This window comes from Eptatretus burgeri, chromosome 3, assembly GCF_056783735.1.
Source record: "Eptatretus burgeri isolate ZD-2024b chromosome 3, Ebu_testis_v1, whole genome shotgun sequence".
In the NCBI taxonomy this organism is placed as follows: Eukaryota; Metazoa; Chordata; class Myxini; order Myxiniformes; family Myxinidae; genus Eptatretus; species Eptatretus burgeri.
This window is the reverse complement of record NC_140963.1, coordinates 51,899,991-51,926,627: the sequence shown is the minus strand read 5'-3', so window position 1 is coordinate 51,926,627 and position 26,637 is coordinate 51,899,991. Positions and strand designations below refer to the sequence as shown.

The 26,637-nt window shown below is 44.2% G+C and overlaps 1 protein-coding gene across 5 annotated transcripts in view; it reads left to right on the top strand.

The window, feature by feature from the left end:
- The window catches only part of DYNC2I1 (dynein 2 intermediate chain 1), a 245,518-nt gene that overhangs the window by 52,571 nt on the left and 166,310 nt on the right, over nucleotides 1-26,637 (top strand). For all 5 annotated transcript variants that reach the window (XM_085873300.1, XM_085873299.1, XM_085873302.1 and 2 more), the window contains exons 3-5: nucleotides 618-664; nucleotides 4,908-5,009; nucleotides 8,876-9,077. In XM_085873300.1, the coding sequence (XP_085729426.1) occupies nucleotides 618-664; nucleotides 4,908-5,009; nucleotides 8,876-9,077 (351 nt within the window). The remainder of the gene's footprint in view (nucleotides 1-617; nucleotides 665-4,907; nucleotides 5,010-8,875; nucleotides 9,078-26,637) is intronic.

The following is a 26,637-nucleotide window of genomic DNA, read 5'->3' as shown; positions in this document are numbered from 1 at the left end:
CATCTGGGTCGAGCCTGGGGAGTCGTGGATTCACTCGATCATGAGGTGTGGTGCTGCAGTTACCTGTGTGGGAGGACGAAAGTCCGAGTCTTCAGGTCCTTGGTGCTTCCAGTCTTGCTCTGTGGATGTGAGACCTGGACTCTGACTAGGGATCTGAGACGGAGACTTAATTTCTTTGGTACCAGGTCTCTTCAGAGAATTTCTGGCTATCGCTGGTCAGACTTTGTGTCCAATGAGTGGTTCCTGAGACAGACTCAATCGAGATTTGTTACCTGCATAGTCCGTGAGCGTCAGCTGCGGCCTTATGGACATGTGAGTCGTTTTCCTGATGCTGATCCTGCTCACCAGATTCTCTCAGCGAGGGAGCCTCGTGAGGGGAGGAGGCCAATGGGATGACCACGTGCCTCGTGGTTGCAGCAGGTTGATCAGAATCTCAAGGAGATGGGGATGGGCCAGGCTTCTGCCTGGGGGATGGCCAGACGGAGTACCTGCGGAAAGTGGACGCAGCAACGCGCTGCTCCGGCGCCTGCTCCTTTTCCTGACCTGACCTGAACTGTTCTGATGATATTGTATCAATTGCAAATGATCCATTTTGTGTCTGTTTTTTTTTTCTGGAGGTGATGTTGGCCTGCAAGATGCAGAAGTTCAGAAACAGCAGCAGGCAGTGAGTTGACATGTTTTCTTCTGTATTTTAAAATGATGTACGTTCTTTTATATAGACAAACTTTGAGATTTATGACTGACACCACGTTGTACAATGTACAAAGAAGGAGTGAGGGTTACACCCTGTGAATATTTGATAATGAAGTGACAAACAAACCTAAACTGTGATAGGGGTTTAGGGCTGCATGGGTATGACAAAAATGAAATATGATGAAAAAAATAGGAGGGGCATAGCTTGGTTATTGCATGGTTGCTTCTCTGCTTTTTAGCTTCGGGTTTATTTCTCAGCAAGTTAATTTAAATGAATGGAGTAATTGATTTTAAATCGCTTGTTGTACCAGCAACTTAAGCAGAAAAACTGTCACACTCTAAATAAGGCTAAAGCAATTAGCCACAGAAATAAATTGCAATTTGCATTAACTTTTCCATAATGAGTATATTTACTGCATAATTTGCAATTCATTGCAAAATCCACTGTCAAAGGATAAAAAATATTACGTTGATTTGCTTCAATAAGGGAGCATCTATTTATCACACACAACCAGAAGGAGGATGGGTTGCGAGGGGGAAGGGGTTGGCTTGGTCACATGCTCAATTCATAGCTATCTCGTCCTGGGTTTGTATTGTAGGGTCAAATTATGTCTGCAATATATACATACAGTGTCTATAGAGAGTCTACACCCCTTTTCAAAATTTTCACCTTTTGTTGCCTTAAAGCCTGGAATTAAATTGCATTAAATCAGACTTTTCCACCTTTATTTACACATCGTAACCCACAACTTCCAAGTGAAAAACAAATTCTACAAATTTCAGAAAATTAATAAACTAGAATATCTTGTGTGGATAAGTGTCCACCTCCCTTATTAGAGCAGTTGTAAACTCGAAGGGCACTCGTTAGAGAGTATACCTCCGTCACACAATGCCTGATCCAATGGAACATTTCAAGCCCAATAACTTTTTGAAATATCATGCCATATATCGTTTTTAGCCCAAACTCTCAATGGTGAAGAATCACTGTAAAAATTCAATAACTCTGGTAGCCTGTGAAATGGGCTTAGACCTTTCACAGGTTCTTCGGCCTTTCACATGTCCTTTTTGGTGAAGATTAAACCTTTCACAGGTCCTTTTTGGTGAAGATCCAAATCCAGATTCGGATATTCACCAAAATTGTATCAATTCTTCCTATTCACACACCCAACGTGTTCACCAAGTTTCGTCCAAATCCGTCAACAACTTTTTGAGATATCATGCTATTTATCGTTTTTGGCCCGATCGCTCAATGGTGAAGAATTACATAAAAAATTATAGTGGCTGGATCCAGATATTCACCAAAATCTAATCAGTTCATCCTTGTCATACACCCGACCTCTGCATCAAATTTCATCCGAATCCACTCAACTTTTTGAGATATCCTGCACACAAACAGACAGAAAGGGGTGAAAACATAACCTCCTTCCACCTTTGGTGGTGGAGGTAATTAGCTCAGGTGTAACCAGTCACCTTCATAATCACGCACCAAGTTATTTGGCCTCCACCTGTGTTAAATTGTAGTGATTCTGATTATTTCAGAATAAAATCAGCTGTTCCAGTCGGTTTCCTCTGCTGGGTAGTGTATTTCACAGCAAAGACTCAACCATGAGTACGAAGGAGCTTTCTATAGACCTCTGGGATAGATTTGTGGAAAGGCACAGATCAGGGGATGGGTATAAAAATATTTCAAAGGCCTTGAGTTTCCCTTGGAGCACAGTCAAGACAATCATGAAGAAGTGGAAGGCATATGGTACCACCAAGACCCAACCTAGATCAGGCCGTCCCTCCAAACTGGATGACCAAGGAAGGAGGAGACTGTTTTGAGGGGCCACCAAGAGGCCATTGGCAACTTTGAAAGAGCTACCTGTCTTTATGGCAAAGACCGGTCACTGTGTGCATATGACAACAATCTCCCAAGCATTCCACAAGTCTGGCCTGTACAGTGGGGTGACAAGAATGAAGCCATTACTCAAAAAAGCCCACCTTGAGTCCCGTTTGAGGTATGCAAAAAAACACTAGAGATTCTGAGGCCATGTGACAAAAAGTTTTGTGGTCTGATGAAACCAAGATGTAACTTTTTGGCGGAAATGCTAAACGTAAGATTTGGTGCAAATCCAACACAGCACATCACCCAAAGAACACCATCCCTATTGTGAGGCATGGTGGTGGCAGCATCATGTTATGGAGATGTTTCTCATCAGCAGGGATTGGAGCACTTGTCACGATAGATGGGAAAATGGATGGAGCACAATACAAAAAAAATCATGGAGGAAAACCTGCTTCCCTCTGCAAGAAAGCTGAAATTGGGACGGAAGTTCACCTTTCAGCATGACAATGATCTGAAGCACACAGCCAAAGCTACAATGGAGTGGCTAAGGGACAAAAAGAGAAATGTCCTTGAGTTGCCCAATCAGAGCCCTGGCCTAAATACAATCGAAAATCTGTTGCATGACTTGAAGATTGTTGTCCATCAATGCTTCCCACGCAACTTGACTGAGCTTGAACAGTTTTGTGCAGGAGAATGGGCAAATATTGCCAATCAAGGTGTACAAAGTTTGTGGAGACCCATCCCAACAAATTTGTAGAACTTGTTTTTCACTTGTCAGTTGTGGGTTACAATGTGTAAATAAAGGTGTAAAAAGTCTGATTTAATGCAATTTAATTCCAGGCTATAAGGCAACAAAAGGAAAAAAATTGAAAGGGGGTGTAGACATTCTCGAGGTACTGTGATATGAAAGGCAATTTCAAAGAAATGAAGAAATGAAAGATATAAAATAAACTAGAAGGGCACTTGGTAGAGCGCATGCCTGATCCACGAGAACATATCGGGCCCAATACATTTTTGAAATATCATGCTATATATCGTTTTTGGCCCGATCTCTCAATGGTGAAGAATCACTTTGAATATTAAATAATTCTCATATCCAGATTCGGATCTTCATCAAAATCGAATCGATTTGTCATTGTCACACACGCAACCTGTCCACCAAGTTTCATCTGAATCCGTCCACAACGTTTTGAGATATTGTGCTATATATTTGTTTAGCCCTATCTCTCAATGGTGAAGAATCACTTAATAAAATTATCGGATCCGGATTCGGATCTTCACCAAAATTGAATCAATTCTTCCTTGTCACACACCCGTGTCCACCAGGTGTCGTCCGAATACGTCTTCAACTTTTTGAGATATCGTGCTCTATATCATTTTTGGCCCTTTCTCTCAATTGTGAAGAATCACTTAAAAAATTCTTGTCATCGTATCCAGACTTCACCAAAATCTAATCAGTTCGTCCTTGTCACACACCGAACCTGTCCACAAAATTTCATCTGGATCTATCTACAACTTTGAGACATCCTGTATAAAGACAAACAAACAAACGGAGAGGGGTGAAAACATAACCTCCTTCACCTTTGGTCCAGAGGTAACAGAAAAGAATAGCAGAAGCGGTAGCAGAGGTGCCCTCATTATGCCCCAGACTTTTATATGAAATTGACCTCCCTGGGGTGTTGAGGTATGTGAATGTTAACATTATTATGTAATTTGTTTGTTATCCAAGCAAGGAAATTTCTTCTTTGGTAGCAAGTCATGGTCGATTTGACTGCTAAGTAGAAACAATGTTGTGATAAACTATGCACAACAACAATGGCCAGGAAATAAACAGGTAAATAACAAGTCGGCTCTTAAATAATTCAATAAAATCATTTGGTAAGATCCAGTCGTTAAATGCATTTTCTTCACAGTTTAAATAAATAAATTCTGTCTTAAGAGATTGCCCCTCATGTTACCTCCATTTTGTGGTGAAAATCTTTGGGTTTAATTAGTATTCCTGGAGGGCTAATTTGGTAATAATCTTGCTAAATAACGACATTGTGTTGGACCGACTTTCCCCTGGAGCATGAATCGACTTTCACCGCTCTCCATCGGTTTGTGAATAAACACTAACAGCTCAGCTATCTTTGAAGCTGGAGGCTTCAGCATGGTCGGTAACTGCTTGATTGTGGTTGTGCCTCTTTCCACACGACACTATATTCATATTATCCCAACACATTGCCAATCAGTGTTTAATTGTACCACCGATTGGAATGCATATGTTTCTTTTAATTTGATTTATTTTTTCATGCATATGCGAATTTGCAATGATTTTCCCACTAATAGTATAGTGTTTTTCATCAGTACACTTTGGCAAACCAATTTATGATTTTCTGGTTCTCAGATAATTGAAGAAATGAAGAATTCTGCAATTCAAGTGCAGGACAGTGTTAAATGGAATACAAATGAGGACAAGGTGGAGGAGGTTTACGAAGATGATTTTGAGGTAATTTTGTCTTCTCCTTGTGATCACCATATTATGATGACTTGCTGAAAATATAAAATTCACTTGGTGGTCCTCAAATTACAAATCAAGTGTAATACTTTTCATCTTCTTGTTGGACAAAAACCGAAAGTTCTCCACTTTTGAATATCTTCTTCTCATCAATAACATGGTTTATTTTTTGTGCAAGCTCTTTGGTTTCACTTCAACAAAATCCTTTTTCAAGTCACTTGCACAGCTCTAGAAGCATTCCCCAGTATATGTTCTACAGTCGTACTGCACTGTGATGACATCCCAAATATTACAGTAACCATGATATCCTGGAAGTAGAAATTGGGCCTGCAGTGCACCAATTTTTTTTGTTTGTTTGTTTTTGCTGATGGATAATTGCCCTTCCATCCTCAAAGGCCCAAGTGTTGCTCAGTTTTAAGAGAAAAGGCCCCAAGTTGGAAGAGAGAATATAGGAGGCCCCAAGATTTGAGAGAGAATATAGGAATTATTTAGAAATGCTAGATGACGGCCATATCTTACACTCTTTGGGAAGTTGAGGTAGGCAGCAGATTATACCTCGTAAAGCTCAAGCGATAACAGACTGCGGTTTCTGGGTTTTAATTTTTTTTATTGTTTTTTTATATTTTGTATCGTGCCTTCAGGAAATATTCAGACCCCTTGACTTTTTCACATTTTGTTGTGTTAGTCTGATTTTAAAATGGATTGAAGTTAAATTTTTTGTCACCGATCTACACAACATACCCCAAAATGACAGTGAAAACATGTTTTAGACATTTTTACAAGTTGATGAAAAATGAAAAGCTGAAATGTCTTAATTGGACATGATTTAGAAATACACACCTTTTTGTCAAAACTTGTCAGAACCTTTTTGTCAACAGTGCATGTCAGAACAAGTCCAAGGAAGTGTCCGTAGAACTCTGAGGTAGAATTGTGAGGAGACATAGGTCTGGGGAAAGGTAGAAAACAATTTTTAGAGTGTTGAACGTTCCCAAGAGCACAGTGAGGTCCATCATTGGGAAATGGAAAGAATATGGAACTATCCAGACCCTTTCTAAAGCTGGCTGTCTGACCAAACTGAGTAACTGGACAAGAAGGACCTTGGTCAGGGGGGTGACCAAGGACCCAATGACCACTCTGACAAAACTACAGAGTTTCTTGGCTGATTATAATGGGAGAACCTGCAGGAAGGACAACAGTCTCTACAGCATTTCACAAATCTAGGCTTTATGGGAGGGTGGCTAGACAGAAGCCACTCCTGAAAAAAAGAGGCACATGAAAGACTGATACCATGAGGCAAAAGATTCTGTGGTCTATTGAGACAAAATTTAACTCTTTGGCCTGAATGCAAAGTGCTACATCTTGTGGAAACTGAGCACAGCTCATCAACCATTTAACACCATCCCAAACATGAAGTATGGTGGTGGCAGCATCATGCTATGGGGATGCTTTTCAGTGGCAGGGACTGGAATACTTGTAAGGACAGAGGGAACAATGAATGGAGCCAAATCCAGGTAAATCTTGGAGGAGAACCTGCTTCAGTGTGCAAAAGACCTTAGACTGCAACAAAGATTTATGTTCCAACAGTATAATGACCCCAAGCATACAGCCAAAGCAACAATGGATTGACTTCAGAACAACACCATGAAAGTCCTTGAGTGGCCCAGCCAAAGCCCAGACTTGAATCCCATTGATAATCTGTGGAAATACTTGAAGATTTCTGTTCACTGACACTCCCCATCCAACTTGATAAAACTTGAACAAACCTGCAAGGACGAATGGGAGAAAATCCCCAAATACAGGTGTGCAAACCTGTGACAGACGTATCCAATAAGATTCGAAGTTGTAATCGCTGCTAAAGGCGCTTCTACAAATTATTGACTCAGAGGGTTGAATACTTATTGATACAAGACATTTAAGCCTTTCATTTTCAATATATTTGTAAAAAAATTCTAAAAACATGTTTTCATTTTGTCATTATGGGGTGTTTGGTGTAGGTCGGTGACAATTTCTTTAAATTTAATCCATTTTAAATTCAGACTGCAACACAACAAAATGTGAAAAAGTCAAGGGGTATGAATACTTTCTGGAGGCAATGTACATAGTTGAGGCTTGTGGAAGAGCGAGTGCACCGTATGGATCAAGACATGATAGATAAAAGCAGGATGCAAAACAAAGCTCAGAAAGAGCAGAGGGTGCAAGACCAGAAAGGAGGCGGTAGAAGACAGGGACCACCGACCTACCCGCAATGGCGAAGTGATAAACCCATAGACGCAGCTTCATCGCAGGAGATTCCAATAATCTTAAAGGCCTTGGTTTCCACAGTGTCAAACTGAGCAAGTTGTGAGGCAGGGGAGCCAACCCAAAGGGGAGAGCAGTACTCCATCAAGCTATGGATGAAGTTGAAGGCTGGCTTTGGAGGCCAACTTTGAAATATGGTTTGTCCAAGAAAGATCATGGCTGATAGTGTGATCCAGGATTGTTAATGACTGAACTTCCTCAAGAGGATGGTTAAGAAAGTAGATAGAAGGGTTTGGTATATGGTTCTTTCAGAGAAAGATAGTGAAAGTGAGAGATTTGTCATGAGTGAAAGACATTCCAAGTGTTTGACCATCTTGTGATTTTTTTTTTTCAAGGTTTGAAGAGAAGGAAGAGGCTGCAGCCTTCCTATCTGAAGGATGAGGATGTCACGGCACAGGGTGGCGTCATCAGCAAATATATAAAGAGGATTTTCCAGAGTCAGAGAGATCATTGATGAAGATTAGGAATAGGACTGGGCCCAGAACACAGCCTTGGGTAACTCCAGCCTTGACAGGGAGAGGGGATGAAGGGATTCCATTGAGTGCCACATGTTGGCTACGAGAGTGGAGAAAGTCAGTAAACCATGTGTGGAGTTGGCCTTGGATGTCGTACGCAGAGAGGTTGGATAGTAAAGCAGGATGCCAGACTGTATCAAAAGCATGAGATATGTCCAGACAGATGGCCCTGGTCTCATATCTGACATTGAGGGCCTCCATCCATTGTTGGGTGAGTAGAAGCAGCATGGCAAAGTTGGAGTGACCTGCTCTGAAACCATTTTGGTGATCTGAGATGAGATTGCTGGAGAAAAGGAAGGATATCAAATCAACTGCGATGATGGATTCCATAACCTTGCTGATGATTGGAAGTAAGCTGATAGGTTTGTCATTGAGGGGATCCGTTTTTGCACCTTTTTTATGTGGTGCAGTGATGTTGGTGGATTTCCAAGCAGATGGAAGGTGACAGTGCAAATGACAGGGTGAAAAGGGCAGAGAGAGAGAGGATGTGCAAGTAAAATAGAAGTGGCTAGCTTTTTCTCTGAGGATAATCAGGCTACAAAGTTCATTCCAAAAATCTCAGCATAATACGTTAGCTGTTTTGCATTAATTTATTGATAAAATGTGAAGAATGATAGCCTTGTCGAGCACGAGAGTTTCAGCCTTACCGGTGGTCTTGATTTATTGGGTAGAGAATTGATCTCACATAGAACCTCCTAGCTTCTTCACCTGCTTACAGATTTCTGCATAAAATAAAAATCCCTCTAGTAATGTCAGTGTATTTTAACAGTTGAACAAAAGTATCTACACTTTAATCATGCCTTGGTTCTGAAAAGAAAACCTTGAAAAATCCCCAATAAATAATATGGGAACTTATCCCGGTATTGTTTTTGTGGCTTTATTACACAAAGTTGTTCATTGAATGTAGATAGTGTGCTGAGAGTCTTTTTATTCATTTTTTGGCAAAAATATACCTGCAAGCAGACAGAGGAATTAAAAGCACCTGGTATATGTTTTGGACATTTGTGACTAAACAATCCTCAAACATTTCTGCTTCTGTTCAAGGACTATAGTGAAGACTTTGAAGAATACGTGGATGATGAGGAAGATGATGAGATTGTAGAAGATATGGATCATAAGAAAAGAGGAAGTGATGTTGAAAATGGTGACAGTGTTCTTGCCGGTGTCATTGAAGATATTTCTGCAAAGAATGCAAAAAGACTGGTCTTGAAAAAAGATACTGTACAGGAGTCTTCTGACACTGCTGGTATGCAATAATTTACTTGTGATATTAATTATATGTGATATATCAGTCCCATCTTCTTCGCTGCAATTGGCATCATCCTGTCGCAAAATCGTTGATGCAGCAAAATCGTTTATGCAGCAAAATCTACAACAATCCAGGGCTAAATATGCAGGACAAAATATATCTTTGATAAACACTGTTGTTTGGGGGAAGTAAGTAATAGTGCTGAGGGAATCATTAAGGAAATGGTGGTTTTGTGGCAAGGAGGGACAGATATGGGAGTTAAGATATGTCGATTGTAAACTTGCAGAGGACATTTATGTCAAGGTCTTGAATAGAAGTTCTAGTATATGAGCTACTGATAGTGCTCAATTGCCAGTACAGTAAACCCTCAAATATTATGGGGGTTATGTTCCTGGAAATTTCTGCGATAGTTAAAACCATGATCATGGGAACCATGGGGCAATGGGAAAATAGGCGTTCGATTCCTGGGCTTCGAGGAAATATAGAGGAAGATCAATGGCAGCCAATATTATATATATATATATATATATATATATATATATATAATATATATATAATATATATATATATATATATATATATATATATATATATATATATATTGTTGCAAATTCGCACCCGCCGGCGTGCGAGCAGCCACGTAACTCGAATCGCGGCACGTCGCCCACCGGACGGACAATTCCGTCGTGACCCTCTCGGACTAACACCGGGAACTAGTCACGGGTGGGCCTTTCGGCCTCACCACGATCGTGCCAATCGGCCCCCCACGTGGGATAGGGTTGCTCGCCAAATTAGACCTACCTAAGTACCCACACGGAGGGTAGACCGGGCGATCGCACCTCGCCGCAGGTCGACTTCGGACACGGGCCACTTTAAGCGACCCGTTCCGTACTATCGGGATAACCGAGCGGTGTTATCGTCAACCTCGACGGTTCCGATTAATTATTGGGCGTATTTAGCCCACGACTAACCCTTTACGTGAAGTAAGATGGAGATTCAATTAAAGAAAAGACGAAGCGAAACGGGAAAAACAGTTCAACATAATTCACATTTATTCCGCGGCAAACGGAAAGCACACATATACAATTACAACAATTATGCACCAAAAGCAAATGTAAAAGAAATACAACAATTATGCACCAAAAGCAAATGCAACAAAAGAAACACAATGCAGATCTACTACCGACTACGCGAGCACACGGCAACACTTACACAGTTTTACTTTACAGACGGCGCCGACAACACATGTACTCAAAAGCAAAAGAAAAGGGGCCACCCTCAACTACAAGGGGGGCAGACGTGGTCTGTGGGCGCGAGACCGCGTCGAGCCTACCCGTCTTGTGATGAGCCGCAAAATAGGCGGCGGTGCCCCGACTCCGCGCTCCTCCGCGGGCCTCGCTGGCACTGCCTGGAATGGGGTGGGAACGGGGCCCCCTTTTTCGCACTATCTCAGCGCGGGGGGGAAACAGGGGGGGGTGGGGGTTGTTGATGCTCTGGGGAAAGAGGATAGCTGGCTTGCTTGGGTCCCGCGATGAGCGACTCCACTGCGCCCTCGACCGCGTTCCCGGCTTCTCCTCTCTGCAGCTCCCCGACAGACTCCGAACCCCGACAGACCGACTCTCCTCCAGACCCTTCTTGACTGCTGCTGCCACACTTCGCCGCCGCCACAACTCGCCCGAGCCCGAAACAGAAACTCTCTGCTCTCTCTCAATTCGCCCCGCGCTCGGCGCTTTATAGTGCGACAGGAGAACCCATATGCAGATTTTCGGATCAGGATGGGCTCGGGGGCAGAGCCACGCTCGCCCATTGGATGGAGGAAAAGTGGGCGTGAATCATTCCTGATCCGCGAATTTGCATATATCGATTCTACTCCGACGCGCCTGGAGGCAGGCCCAAATCGTCCCGCGCTTAATGATTGGAGGGATCGGAAATGGGCGTGAATCATTCCTGATCCAACTTCCCCTCGGAAAGGCCGCTTTTTGCACCCGCAGCTCGGCGCGCGCCCCGCACGAGGCCAGGACAGCCCGACGCTCGGCGTTCACAAGCGGCGCGGGAATGGCGGCAGAAGGAGGAGAGGTGAAGGTGGTGGAGGGTTTATTGTGGCGGTGATGACCATGGCGACGCTTGGAATGGCGGTGATGCGACGGTTGCGAGAGCGGGTTGTGAAGGTAAAGGCCGTGGCTGTTGGCGTTGTTGTTGTTGTGAAGCGGCGTTGCGGTTGGTGGTTGTTGTGTGATGGCGGTTGAGACGTGGTTGGTTCAAAATAAAGATAGAACAGAAAAACGGCTATCTTAAAGGGTCGCAGCCCGAATGAATCACATTTATTCCCTCTAGACAACGGGTTTGGGCTAACTACACATGTACTTACAGAGATATCTCACCTACGGGACCTGAATGGTGGTTTGCGAATTTCCTCAACCACAACAATATATATATATATATATATATATATATATATATATATATATATATATATTTATATATCTTATATCTATATATATATATAAAGTGGAAAGTGTGTCTGTCTGTGTGTGTGTTTCTCTGTGACCTATGCAAGCGAAAAGTACTGGACTGATCCTCACCAAACTTCACATGCTGACAGAACATGTACCCGGGAGTGTCCCGATGTAAAAGAATTGAACTTCCGACTTCCGGTTTCCGAATTATGACGTCATCACCTGATTTCGTAACGTTAATTTTTGAAGTTCAGCCGATTGACATGGGGCCAATGCCATTTGCAATAGAATGAAAAAATAATGCTACAGTCAATTGAAGACAATGACTTCCGACTTCCCGGTTTCCGAATTATGACGTCATCACCTGATTGCGTAACGTTAATTTTTCAAGTTCTGCCGATTGACATGGGGCCAACGCCATTTGAAATAGAATGAAAAATAATGCTACAGTCAATTGAAGACCATGACTTCCGACTTCCCGGTTTCCGAATTATGACGTCATCACCTGATTGCGTAACGTTAATTTTTCAAGTTCAGCCGATTGACATGGGACCAACGGAATTTGCTAGAGAATGAGAAATTAATACTACAGTCAATTGAAGACAATGACCTCCGACTTCCCGGTTTCCGAATTATGACTTATGCATTCGACACACTTGCAAAAATGACCGTATGTATATTATACCGTATAATGATATAATAATCATCTGTTAGTCAGATTTTATTGACATTTTCTTTGTTCATTATTGTTATAACCATGGTTATAAAAACCATTTTTATTGTTACTGTATAACGTTTTTACGTCACTTCGGCCTGGATTCGGGATTAGCGATCAGCGATCAAATAATGTGAATCACGATTAAAAATTATTTTTGATGATGCGGGAGTTATCTTTATTAAAATCAGTAGAGGAAATATACACCATGTCTGATATTTGGGTCTTTCATGTCTCCGACGATGCCTTTATCTCCAAGGACGCATCATTCCCCATGACAAAAACCGGAAGCAAAAGGGTCATATCCGACGACACCGATTCCAAATTGCCAGGGTATTGTGTTGTTGTTGTTGTTGTTGTTTACCATTCTCTGATGTGCACGCGTTGAGTATGAAGCTCACTACGTTCGCTATTAAATGCTGTGCGGTACATAAACACGATCGGGTTTGATTTCTATGTTGCGAATATTAAACGCTGTGCGGTGTATAAACACGATCGGGTTTGATTTCTATGTTGTGAATATTAAACGCTGTGCGGTGGAAAACACGATCGGGTTCGATTTCTATGTTGTGAATATTAAACGCTGTGCGGTGTATAAACACGATCGGGTTCGATTTCTATGTTGTGAATATTAAACGCTGTGCGGTGTATAAACACGATCGGGTTCGATTTCTATGTTGTGAATATTAAACGCTGTGCGGTGTATAAACACGATCGGGTTTGATTTCTATGTTGTGAATATTAAACGCTGTGCAGTGTATAATTACAGTACATTACAGTTGGCGAACGAGGATCTTCGGATTGGCGTGTGCAGGGCGGCAAGTAACCCGGGCGGTTCCAAGCTACGGAGCCAAGGGTCTCACCAGCACGAGCATGGCAGAAGGTCGGGGCACGGCACACGGACGTGTACCCGTGTTCGGGGGAGATGAATTCGAGTTGTTTTCTGAACAGTTAGGTTGCTACTTTCGGGCGAATGATGTAGAGGATGAAGAGAAACGCAAGGCGATCTTGCTCGCCTCGCTATCAACGGAGCACTACCGCCTGCTGAGTGATTTGGTGGCTCCAAATAGACCCAGTGATGATGTGCTATCCTTTCAGGACATCGTGGCGAAAATGAAGACCCACTTGGCGCCAGAGAAGTCGTTACATCTCGCGCAGTTCCAGTTCGATCATCTCGCTAAGGGTGGCGAGGAGCGCGTTGCGGACTTCGTAGCACGAGTGAAGCATTCAGCTGTGCCGTGCAAATTCACGACAGAGGAGCGTCCGACACGGCTCAGAGATCGTTTTATTTCTGGTCTGCGAGACGCAAAGATGGTAGCAGCCATCCTACGATTGACCGACATCACATTCGACTCGGCGGTCGCGACTGCTTCGTCTGTCGAGCAGACACTCACGGATGTCCGCGCCATTGCTGGCCAGGACGTAATGAGTAGCTCCAGCTGGGGCATGGCGGCTAATCCCGAGGTCCACGCGGTGACCGCACAAGTGCCGCGGGTCGCGCAGCCCGGAGTCCGAGCGATGGCTCAAGTGCCGCAGGTCGCACGCGCGCCTGGCGGTGCGGGACGAGGGGCACCGCAGCACGGTCGCACCGGGAGCGAAGGGGCACCGCAGCACGGTCGCACCGGGAGCGAAGGGGCACCGCAGCATGGTCGCACCTGGAGCGAAGGGGCTTTCCGCGGCTGCTGGGGGTGTGGGGGTCCGCACCTGCGACAAATGTGCCCGTATAAGAACACCGTGTGTTTGCATTGTCACAAGGTGGGACATTTGAAGCGTGTGTGTCGGAGGCGGGGGCCTCCGTTGGGGTCTTGGATGACGAGGTGCGGGAGGACCCCAGTGACCTGGAGATCGGCCTGCAACCGGAGCCTGACGATGCCGGCGAGCCGGAGCGGGAGATGCAACCACGGTTGAGTCTGTTTTCCGTTGGTTCGGAGATGACGACGCCTTTCACGGTTGAGGTCGAAGTGAATGGCCAACCGACTGTGTTTTGCGTGGATACCGGGGCGGCAGTGTCGGTCATGGATGAGCGGGCGGCTCGTGGTTCGTACCTCCAGATGTGCCAGTGCTCTCTTCGAGGCCTTCGTCGAGAACCGAGGGCGAGGCTCTGGCGGCGGGGGCCGCGTCGATGCAGCGGGAGCGACCGTTCGTTGCTGCCGGCGGCAGTGATGTGCGGTTCGGGAGCGGCGAGAGCTGTATCAGCTCTCGCGATGAGTCCCGCGCTTCGCTCGCGATGAGTTCCCGCGCTTCGGCAGGGTTCGTGAGGCAATGCGCGTCGGTGTGGTTCAGGCGGCTTCAACAGGTGGCGGTGAGCCCGTGGCGTTAAAGGGAGTCGCGAGTCACAACATCGAGTCGACAGCCAAGAAACGGACTCGTGATGTGGGTTGTGGGTTGTTGTTCATGGCATATGTGTTTTTCCTTGCTCTAATGATGCAGTTTAACGTTGTTGAAATAAATGCCAGCAGTTCTCGGGTGAAAGTGGATTTGGCGAAGATCAGTCAATGGAGTTGGGATTATGATCAATGTGATGTGGGGGCGAATAAAGAAGGTTTATTGGCCTCCAGTTGCCCCAGGCCGCAGGTAGTTGCTTTGTCATGTGCTGGGGGTTTATCAAGAGGCCGCGCTGTACGGAAAAGTAAGTTTGCAATGCTTCGAGTGATGTTCGTAGTGATTTATAACGAGCCTATGATTGCAGTGTGGTTTAAATGGAGTTGCTCCCGTCTAGCTGCCGTGTGGGTCTCGGAGGTCGACTCGGAACCAAGACTGGTGCCCTGGTCGGCGTTACCCCCACCTCTGGTTGCGAGCGCGGCTCTCTGTGTTCGCTCAAGGCCGTTTGGACGGGCGTTGGCGTCTCAACTGATTGTGGTGCGTGAGTTGTTTTGGAGCATTAAATGCATGCAGCCAGCGGCGCTGTTCAGTGCCCCCGGCCAAGGTCGAGCAAGGCTGGCGCCACGGCTTCCAGACAGCGGGCTTCCGGCCTCGGAGTGTTTATCTACGTCGGGTCTGCCTGGGGGGAGTGGGCCGGAGGCGGTTGATGGTGCCGGGGGAGGTTGGCTCGAAAGGTTGTCACGACCTCGGCGAGGGCCATGTCAGCATGGGCCGCCTGGGGGCGTTTTTGCTGCGTAGTGCTGCTGTGCTTCTCATTTGCTGCTTCATATCGGTAACACGGTCAGAGTTTAGTGGATGCTTTGTGCACCTCCGTCTTTAGAACCTGGCCTTTGCTGCTCCACTCGCTCGCATCGACACATTATATGATGTGGTGTGCTGTTATACTTCGCTGTGTTCATTTTATTTTCATGATTATTATACGGAGTCCTTCGTGTTCTTTATGCTTCTTATAATGGTGATCATTTAATAATCATAGTTTTAGGGGGGAAGAGTGTGGTGGAGTCTGCGGGCCTACGGGGAAGGGCATGGTGATGATGCATGATGGGCGTGATGATGGGAGGAGTGGTCGTGGTGGTCAGTGTATCGGCAAGGGATATAAGGTGTGCGCGCCGCCTGAGGCGTCGTAGTAATGCTGGAGTCGCCCGGCTCGTGAGTGTGCCGAATACGGAATAAAGGGGAGCCGCGGGCACAGTACGCCCGCGCTCGCACTTGTGCAACACAGGCCGGCTCGACTGTTCCTCCGCATCGTGTCTGCCTGCTAAGCATCTCCCATTTCAGTACATTACACGGTGTATAAACACGATCGGGTTTGATTTCTATCTTGCGCATATTAAACGCTGTGCAGTGTATAAACACAATCGGGTTTGATTTCTATCTTGCGAATATTAATAAACGCTGTGCGGTGTATAAACACGATCGGGTTTGATTTCTATCTTGCGTATATTAAACGCTGTGCGGTGTATAAACACGATCGGGTTTGATTTCTATCTTGCGAATATTAAACGCTGTGCGGTCTATAAACACGATCGGGTTTGATTTCTATCTTGCGGATATTAAACGCTGTGCGGTGTATAAACACGATCGGGTTTGATTTCTATCTTGCGAATATTAAACGCTGTGCGGTCTATAAACACGATCGGGTTTGATTTCTATCTTGCGGATATTAAACGCTGTGCGGTGTATAAACACGATCGGGTTTGATTTCTATCTTGCGGATATTAAACGCTGTGCGGTGTATAAACACGATCGGGTTTGATTTCTATCTTGCGAATATTAAACCATTTCTTTCTTGTGTGTGGGATCATCGGAGGCTTTCTACATATTGGCCGCAGAGGGGAAGACATCAAATATTGTTAATCCTCGAGCACTCCACTAAAATTATTGAGCTACTTCAGTTATTTCATAAACAGGAATAGGATGTGCGATGAAGGAAATACATGTTGCTGGTGAAAAATAAAAATGGTGGTGGGAAATAAAAAAATGGTGGTGGTGGTTTGTATTTATACATATTACAGATATAAATAGAATGGTGATGGCGTATGTGTATAATATTTTATAATTAAATGGTTATGGGCGATGTAGATATTTTATAGAATGGTTATGGGTATAGGTACGTTGAAACTTCGTATACATAACATAACATAATTTTTTATCAGGATAACAGACGTAAATAAATCAAATACGCTGGGCCAGGCTGGGTTATGCCCGACATATAAATTAAGTCACAAATGATGACATGAAACCAGCCTCACATTGTTGAGGCATTATGGTTTTTTATCTGATGCGGCAATAAATCTTAACATTTTTGAACTCGAGTCTTCTGCATATAAAACATGGCGGGGAAAATATAATATTATAGTGGTGATGAAAAAAAAAATAATGGTGGCAGCCTCTACAATTTTACAATTAACTGTGACATATACTCCTTCAGACCCGCCGTCATCCACGGGATTCCTATGCGGAGCACGGGTATCCCTGCTCGTATAATATATATGTATATATATATATATATATATATATATATATATATATTAACTGTATATATAATATATGTATATGTATATACTGTATATATATATATATATATATATATATATATATATATATATATATATATATATATATATATATATATATATATTGTTACGGCTGTGGAAATTCGCAATACACCATAAAGGTCCCCAGCTCAGTTATGACGCTAAGTTTATGTGCAGATAGGTCCCCACCGTTGTTTCAAGGAAATTATTCGTGTTCACCGGGCTGCGACCCTTTGAGATAGCCGTTTTTCTTTCACTATCGTTATTTTGGCCCGACAGAGCACGCTACGACCCTTTCCACCGCAAAAACCATCCGAAAACGTTGAGAGAAGGCCCAGTGAAAAGAACTGGGATGACGCCGAGTTTTCCCGCCGTTTTTGCGCCACCAAGGCTGGCACGAGAAGCGGCGAGGAGCTCGCTTGCGATTGGTGGACACGGGGCGTGAGGTGGTCGGAGTGAGGGCACGCCCCTTTTCGAGAAGCTTCTCGAAGGGAGGCGGAGCCGAAAACGGGGAGGAGCAAAGGGCGGAGCCCCATGCTATATAAGGCGGACCGCACGCGGGCTCTCTCCTCCTCTTTCGGGGTCGAGTTCTCCCTCTCTTGGTGGTTGGGGTCGAGTTCTCTCTCTCTTGGTGGTCGGGGTCGAGTTCTCTCTCTCTTGGTGGTCGGGGTCGAGCTCTCTTCTCTTGGCGGTTCGGGCACCTCGTGTTCAGTTCGTGGTGGCTGCTCGTCGAGCAAGCAGCTCGTGTTAAGTTCAGTTTGTGGTGGCCGCTCGTCTAGCTCGCAGCTCGTGTTCAGTTCAGTTCGTGGTGGCTGCTCATCGAGCTCGCAGCTCATGTTCAGTTCAGTTTGTGGTGGTTCTTCTCCTTCGAGCAGCTAGTTCGTGAGCTCGGGCTTCTTCTTTTCTTGGGACACGGACGGGAGGCGCCGCTTTGCCAGCTCGGGCACGCAAGCCTGCGCACATGAGAGGAGAGTGCCGGAGAGAGCTCGCCGACCGTCGCACCACGAGGGTGCAGGTAACCAGCGTCGGTCTCGTGGGCCCATTCGGTCAACCACGGCCCACGGCCATAAAGGTTTACGAACCCCCGTCTACCCCCTTGCCTATGAGGGTGTCATTTCTTTTGTTCTGTGTGAATGATGTGGCGCTGTGTCCGTAAGTAGAACCTGTTTAAGTGACTGTACACTATAAGCATATTCAGTGGTATTGCTTTTGTTTCCATGCTTTTTCTGTATATTGCATGACTGCCTTGGCTGTACATACTTGCTGTATAAATAAATGTGCTTTGTTTGAATGTATCCCGTTCGTCGTGTCCTATTTCCCCTTTGAAAGTGCCATCTTGCATCGTGGAATGAGTAGTGGGTTTTGAACACCCGAGTAAAGAAGAATCACTGAACCGTCGAGGTCGGCGATAACACTGCTCGGTTATCCCTGTAGCATGGAACGAACCGCTTAAGCGGTTCATGTCCTAAGCCGACCTGCGGCGTGGTGCAACTCCTCGGTAGGTTACCCGCGCGGGTATTTAGGTATATCGACATTCGGCGATTCACCCTATTTCGCGCGAGTAGAATGCAGACTGGGTTGTGGTGAGGTTAAACCCCCACCCGTGACTGGCTCCTGGCGGTAGTTCCAAGGAGGGTCACGACTGAATTGTCCGTCCGGTAGGCGAGCTGCTACTATTAGTGGAAAGCGGCAGTTTGCACGCCAGGCGGGCCAGAATTCGTAACTATATATATATATATATATATATATATATATATATATATATATATATATATATATATATATATATATATTGTTGTGGTTACCAAATTCGCAAACCACCATTCAGGTCCCTTAGGTGAGATATCTCCGTAAGTATATGTGTAGTTAGGCCCAAACCCGTTGTCTAGTGGGAATACATGTCATTCATGCGTGCTGCGACTCTTCAGGATAGCCGTTTTTCTTTTACTATCTTTATTTTGGACCAACCGCCATTGTTACCACCACCAACCACAACATCAACCACCCACCGCGGCGCCGCTTCACGTCACACCTCGCAACCGTCGCATCGCCACCGTTCTTGCGCCGCTTGTGGGTACCGGTGTTGGACTCGTGCAGGGCGCGCGCCGAACAGCGTGTACAAAACCACGGATTTTCCGCTCCAAAAACGGATCAAAAACGACACACGCCCACTTTTGTTCCGTCCAATCGGTGAGCGAGGGGCGATTTGGCCCCGCCTCCAGGGCGTTGGAGGGCGGTCGCTATATGCAAATTTATGGATCAAAAAGCATTCACGCCCACTTTTTCTCGGGCCAATGGGGAGCGAGGTGAAAGGTCGAAGGCAGGGGGTCAAAGATGAGAGAGCGAAGCCACGGGGCTTATATAAGCGGCTGCGTTCGTCAGTCCAGCTGAGTTAAGACTTCGCAGTCGGTGGAGTTGGGAAGAGGAAGAATTGGTTGTTGGTCGTCGTCGTCGTCGTCATGTGCGTTGGAGTCGGAGCGAAGAGGACGGAGCTGTGGAGAGGCGGCGAGGGCAGACGAGGGGGTGCTCGCGTCGTGCCGGGAGCTGAACACCAGGGAGGCCGACGGCGCGACCTGGTCGAGGTGGAGACGCTCGTCGCGTGACTCGAGGCAGAGTAACAATCCTCTATACCCCGAGCATCAGCAACCCCCTCCTGTTTCCCCCCCGCGCTGAGATAGTGCGACCAAGGGGGCCCCTTTTCCCACCCCCTACCAGACACTGTCGGCGAGGCCCGCGGAGTTGAGGCACCATCGCCGCTCCGCGTCTCATCACCAGACGGGTAGGCCCGACCCGGTCTCGGCCTCAGGCCCGCCTCATCCTTGAGGGTGTTCTTTTCCTTGGTTTTGGGTGTGTGTTGTCGGCGCCGTCTGTGAAGTAAAATTGTATAAGTGTTGTCGTGTGCTCGCGTAATCGGTATTAGATCTGCATTGTCGCATTTGCTTTTTGTGTAAAATTGCATTGTGTTTCTTTTCCTTTTCTATGTGCTTTTGGTGGAATTGAATATGTGTGCTTTCCGTTCATCGCGAATAAATGTGCTTTGTGTTGAACTGTTTCCCGCTTCGCTTCGTCATTTCTTTCATTGAATCCTCATCTTGCTTCACGTAAAGGGTTGGTAGTGGGCTGAATACGCCCGATAATTAATCGAACCGTCGAGGCCGACGATAACACCGCTCGGTTATCCCGATAGTACGGAACGGGTCACTTAAGTGGCCCGTGTCCGAAGTCGACCTGCGGCGAGGTGCGATCGCCCGGTCTACCCTCCGTGTGGGTACTTAGGTAGGTCGAATTTGGCGAGCAACCCTATCCCACGCGGGGGCCGATTGGCTCGATCGCGGTGAGACTGAAAGGTCCACCCGTGACTGGTTCCCGGCGTTAGTCCGAGAGGGTCACGACTCGATTGTCCATCCGGTGGGCGACGTGCTGCGATTCGAGTTACGTGGCCGTCAGCACGCCGGCGGGCGCGAATCCGTAACAATATATATATATATATATATATATATATATATATATATATATATATATATATATATATATATATATATATATATATATATATATATATATATATATATATATATATATAGCCTGGTGTTGGCGCAGTGGTAAGGGCAGCGGCTTGGGATCCAAAAGGTCCTGAGTTCAAGCCCCGTTGGGCCACTGAATTAATACACCAGGGGGTTGACTCAGCCTGTCATCCTTCCGAGGTCGGCGAAGTGAGTACCAGTGTACTGGGCCGGTGTATACCCTGGTTAAAATAGGTGTTCCATATCCCTGTGTCGTAAGAGGCGACCAGGGTTGCGTCAGAAAGGGCATCCGGCGTAAAACATGTGCCAAATCACTATGCGGATCATACAGATGATCCGCTGTGGCGACCCCTAACGGGAGCAGCCGAAAGAAGAAGAAGATATATATATATATATATATATATATATATATATATATATATATATATATATATATATATATATATATATCTATGGCCTGCTCAACCATGTCTCGACTCGGAACAGGCCACAACGATTTCTTGACGATAGTTTATTTTTCACTTTTCTCACTCATATTCAATGCCTCTTCATCATAGCTACGAATCGTGTACATCGCTTTTGTAAGTACAATAAGTTTTCAAATTAGGAGGTTGGAGCGATTTCATGCATTATGAGACGATTTTCACGATTTACTACGAACTAATTAAAGTACTGTATATCATCGAAATATTATCTCGGTTTTGAGGATCGGATATCGTGCTGACTAAATAAGTGTCCAAATCTGTTATGAAATCTGATAATTTAAAGAAATCACGAGTCTTATAACTAAGCTGATACACCTATTTACTTTAAGTAAGCAAGGCTATGTTCCCTCCTCCATACATACACAAGAAAATGTGAAATTTCCAAAGCATTAAACTTATCTTTTTCTACTGTTTGCAGAATTATAATGAGTAAACAAAAATTGAGGAACGGAACAAAATTAACCAGCTTCATTGAGTTGTATGATTGAATGCATTCACTGCAGACCTCGCACCCTGTGCCCCAAAGGGACTGCCTATCAATAGCATCTGCAAGATCTGTGTCTATATTTTCGGAGGTTTCACGAGGTGCTCTTCGGGGAATTAAACCAAATCTAGTTAAAAAAGACAACAACAAAACGGACGTTAAAAAAAATAATTTTTTTGCGCGGACCTCGAACCAATCAATGTACCACGTGACACGTGCACAGACGAGCAGGCAAAATGGCGGAATTTCTGCAGTTTATTTCAGGAAACCAGCCTCATTGAGCGACACCATTTGATGCATTAATTCGAATGCCTGTTCATTATTACGACGAATCGTTACGTACATCGCTTTTGTAAGTACTATAGTTTTCAAGTTCGGAGTTTGGAGCGATTTCATGCATTATATGAGACGATCGTGGAAGATATATATATATATATATATATATATATATATATATATATATATATATATATATATATATATATACACTGCCCATTTTGCAGGTTTTCCCACTTACAAAGCACGTAGAGGTCTGTAGTTTTCATCATAGGTCCACTTCAACTGTGAAAGATGGAATCTTAAACAAAAATCCTGAAAATCACATTGTATGATTATTAAATAATTAATTTGCATTTTATTGCATGAAATAAGTATTTGATACATCAGAAAAACAGAACTTAATATTTGGTACAGAAACATTTGTTTGCAATTACAGAGATCAGACGTTTCCTGTAGTTCTTAACCAGGTTTGCACAGACTGCAGCAGGGATTTTGGCCCACTCTTCCATACAGATCTTCTCCATATCCTTCAGGTTTTGGGGCTGTCGCTGGGCAACACAGACTTTCAGCTCCCCCCAAAGATTTTCCATTGCGTTCAGGTCTGGAGACTGGCTCGGCCACTCCAGGACCTTGAGATGCTTCTTCTGGAGCCACTCCTTAGTTGCCCTGGCTGTGTGTTTCGGGTCGTTGTCATGCTGGAAGACCCAGCCACGCCCCATCTTCAATGCTCTTGTTGAGGGAAGGAGGTTGTTGGCCAAGATCTCGCGATACATGGCCCCATCCATCCTCCCCTCAATACGGTGCAGTCGTCCTGTCCCCTTTGCAGAAAAGCATCCCCAAAGAATGATGTTTCCACCACCATGCTTCACGGTTGGGATGGTGTTCTTGGTGTTGTACTCATCCTTCTTCTTCCTCCAAACACGGCGAGTGGAGTTTAAACCAAAAAGCTCTATTTTGGTCTCATCAGACCACATGACCTTTTCCCATTCCTCCTCTGGATCATCCAGATGGTCATTGGCAAACTTCAGACGGGCCTGGACATGCGCTGGCTTGAGCAGAGGGACCTTGCGTGCGCTGCAGGATTTTAATCCATGACGGCGTAGTGTGTTAATTATGGTTTTCTTTGATGCTGTGGTCCCAGCTCTCTTCAGGTCATTGACCAGGTCCTGCCATGTAGTTCTGGGCTGATCCCTCACCTCTCATGATCATTGAGGCTCCACGAGGTGTGATCTTGCATGGAGCCCCAGACTGAGGGAGTGTGACTGTTATCTTGAACTTCTTCCATTTTCTAATAATTGCGCCAACAGTTGTTGCCTTCTCACCAAGCTGCTTGCCTATTGTCCTGTAGCCCATCCCAGCCTTGTGCAAGTCTACAATTTTGTCCCTGATGTCCTCAGACAGCTCTCTGGTCTTGCCCATTGTGGTGAGGTTAGAGGCTGATTGATTGAGTGCGGACAGCTGTCTTTTATGCAGATAACGAGTTCAAACTGGTGCAGTTAATACAGGAAATGAGTGGAGAATGGGAGGGCTTCTTAAAGACAAAACTAACAGGTCTGTGAGAGCTGGAATTCTTACTGCTTGGTAGGTGATCAAATACTTATTTCATGCAATAAAATGAAAATTAATTATTTAAAAATCATACAATGCGATTTTCAGAATTTTTGTTTTAGATTCCGTCTTTCACAGTTGAAGTGTACCTCTGATAAAAATTACAGACCTCTACGTGCTTTGTAAGTGGGAAAACCTGCAAAATCGGCAGTGTATCAAATACTTGTTCTCCCCACTGTGTGTGTGTGTGTGTGTATATATATATATATATATATATATATATATATATATATATATATATATATATATATATATATATATATATATATATATATATATATATATATATATATATATATATATATATATATATATATATATATATATATATATATTAGCCCGAAAGTTACTTTACCCCTGATAAATTTCTCTCACTTCCTTCCTTCCCTTCCCCTCTGCCCTCGCCCCTCGCCCGCTATGGTATGCGGAAACACTGACTCAGGAGAATGATGGAGCACATACAGATACAATGACAAATTAATTATTGTAAGTACTGTACAATAAAATCTGTATTTTAAAAGAGTTCAAGAACAACGCTTCACTGGGAAGGGGTAAAGTAACTTTCAGGCCACCCTGTGTATATATATATATATATATATATATATATATATATATATATATATATATATATATATATATATATATATATATATATATATATATATATATATATATATATATATATATATATATATACATTGAAATAAACATGTAAAACTAGAACGGGCACTCATAGAGTGCATACCTTCGCCGCAGCCACTAGTTACCTTTGTATTAAGTTGTCCACAACGCATCTCAATACAAATATGCATTTCGTGACCCCCATGACCTTTGACCCACAACCACTACCTCGGGTGACAATAGTACTATACCTTGTGTCATTTCAGAAGATGGGGAATTGGACACTGAACAATTTGGAGTTAATTTGATGTAAATCGGAAACATATTAACCGTTTTCATCATGAAAAAACGATGTTGACCTTTTTGTGACCTTGACCTTTGATCTGATCGCTCCCAAAATCTAATGGATTTGTCCTTTCATGATGCCAAACAAATCCAAAACAATTAAAGCCTCTCTGTGTTTTTTTTTTTTTGCGTTAAGTTGTCCACAACGCTTTCCGATATAAATGTGAATTTGTGTGACCCCCTTGACCTTTGACCCCCAACCGCTGCCTTGGGTGACAAAAGTACTATACCATGTATCATATTAGAGGATGGGGAATTTAATTTTGAACATTTTAGAGTTAATTTGCTGTAAATCAAAACAAAATTGACAATTTAATCGTGAAAAAACGATTTTGACCTTTTTGTGACCTTGACCTTAACCTTTGATCCGATCGCTCCCAAAATCTAATCGATTTGTCCTCTCGTGATGCCAAACACATCCACAAAATTTCATGACAATCTGCGAAGTAGTTTTTGTGTAATGTTGTCCACAACGCTTCCCAATCAAAAACTCCATTTTGGTGACCCCTTGACCTTTGACTTCCACAGACTAACGGGTTGCAAATACTATACCATACGCTATATCAGTGGATCGGGATTTGAATACTGAACATTTGGGGCTTAATTTGATGTAAATCGGAACAAAATTGACACTTTAATCGCAAAAAACCGATTTTGACCTTTTTGTGACCTTGACCTTGACCTTTGATCCGATCGCTCCCAAAAGCTTCGCCTGGCGTCCTTGAGTAACTGCACATCATCTCTGAAAATTTCATGCAAATCGGTCCAGCAGTTTTTGCGCAATGTTGTCCGCACACATATTTACCAATAAATAAATACACAGGGGTCAATACAATACCTTCGTCAAACGAAGTTTGCGAAGGTAATAATTACAGTGTAAATAAAACAAAAACAACAGTTTTACCTTTAAATTTATTTCAAAACAGCGATGTGGATAAGGGTAAGAATGTTACTCGCGCTGTACTCTGCCGCAAATAGAAATCACAAGACAGCTTGGGATGATGCTGTCAGAGGGTGAAGCGGTGAGCGGGGAAAAGGTGAGCGGGGAAGGCAATTCAGCAAACAGAAAAGCAACATTAGCTTCACGAACAAGTCGCCTGCAGCATCGCTACAATGGAGAAGTGACACGATCCTTAACCACCTTACCTTGAACCCCGATTTTTCCTGCATGGAAACAAAGGTACAAGGTATGGCATACTCTTCCAGAATAATCCTGTCTCATCGATGTTAAAAACCTGCTCCGGCATAAATCCCTTTGCCTCGATTTGTTTCATAAGCTATGGTTGAAAATGTGTGTTTGTGATTGGGGGTTCGAGTACGGGTGTCGGAAAAGAAGGATTTGGGAATAAGGTTCGAATACGGAGTTGGCAAATGAAGGATTGGGACTGAGGTTTGGGAGTCGAGGTTTTACCTTCAATCATTGACCCTGTAATGGCTGCCCACAGATGCCGCATTTTCACCTCGAGCCAACCGATCCAATGACTCAGTCTTTTCGCCCAATGCCATATTAAACCTTTTTCTGCCTTTTGGTACAACGAACTTTGTCCATCGCTTTACGTTTGGCATCATTAAAAATGGTGCATGAGAAACAACACAAGGCTCGTAATGGAAAACAACCGTGCATGCACGGGATGCAAATGATGACCCATCTCAGCTCAAAAACCGTGATTGGTCAAAATTAAATTCCACAATAATGTAATCGTAATACAATAGGTTGCCCGCGATTGGTCGAAACCTGCAATATTTGAAATGCAATATCTGAGGGTTTGCTTTATTGTAAGAACCACAGGGTGAAAAACACAAAAGTATTGTACAACAAACTTGAGATTTGTGTTTTGCCAAAAAGCAAAGATTCAATGCAATGTTACACCCACAGAATGACCTGCAGAGGCGATGATAAATGGTGCTTTGGTCGAGAAGTCTAAGGTCGGTTTGTGTCGTTCCACAACCTCTGGGAAGACATTTAGGATCTGAGCAGTTCCTCTTTGACATGACCAGTGTTCTTTTTTTGACAAAGGCCACTATGGCTGAAACTGGAATTGTGAAGTCTTTGTCTTTTGGCAAAAACTCTTAGTTGGTTGTGCTTTTGCATTTTATGCTTTGTGGTTCTCATATTTATCA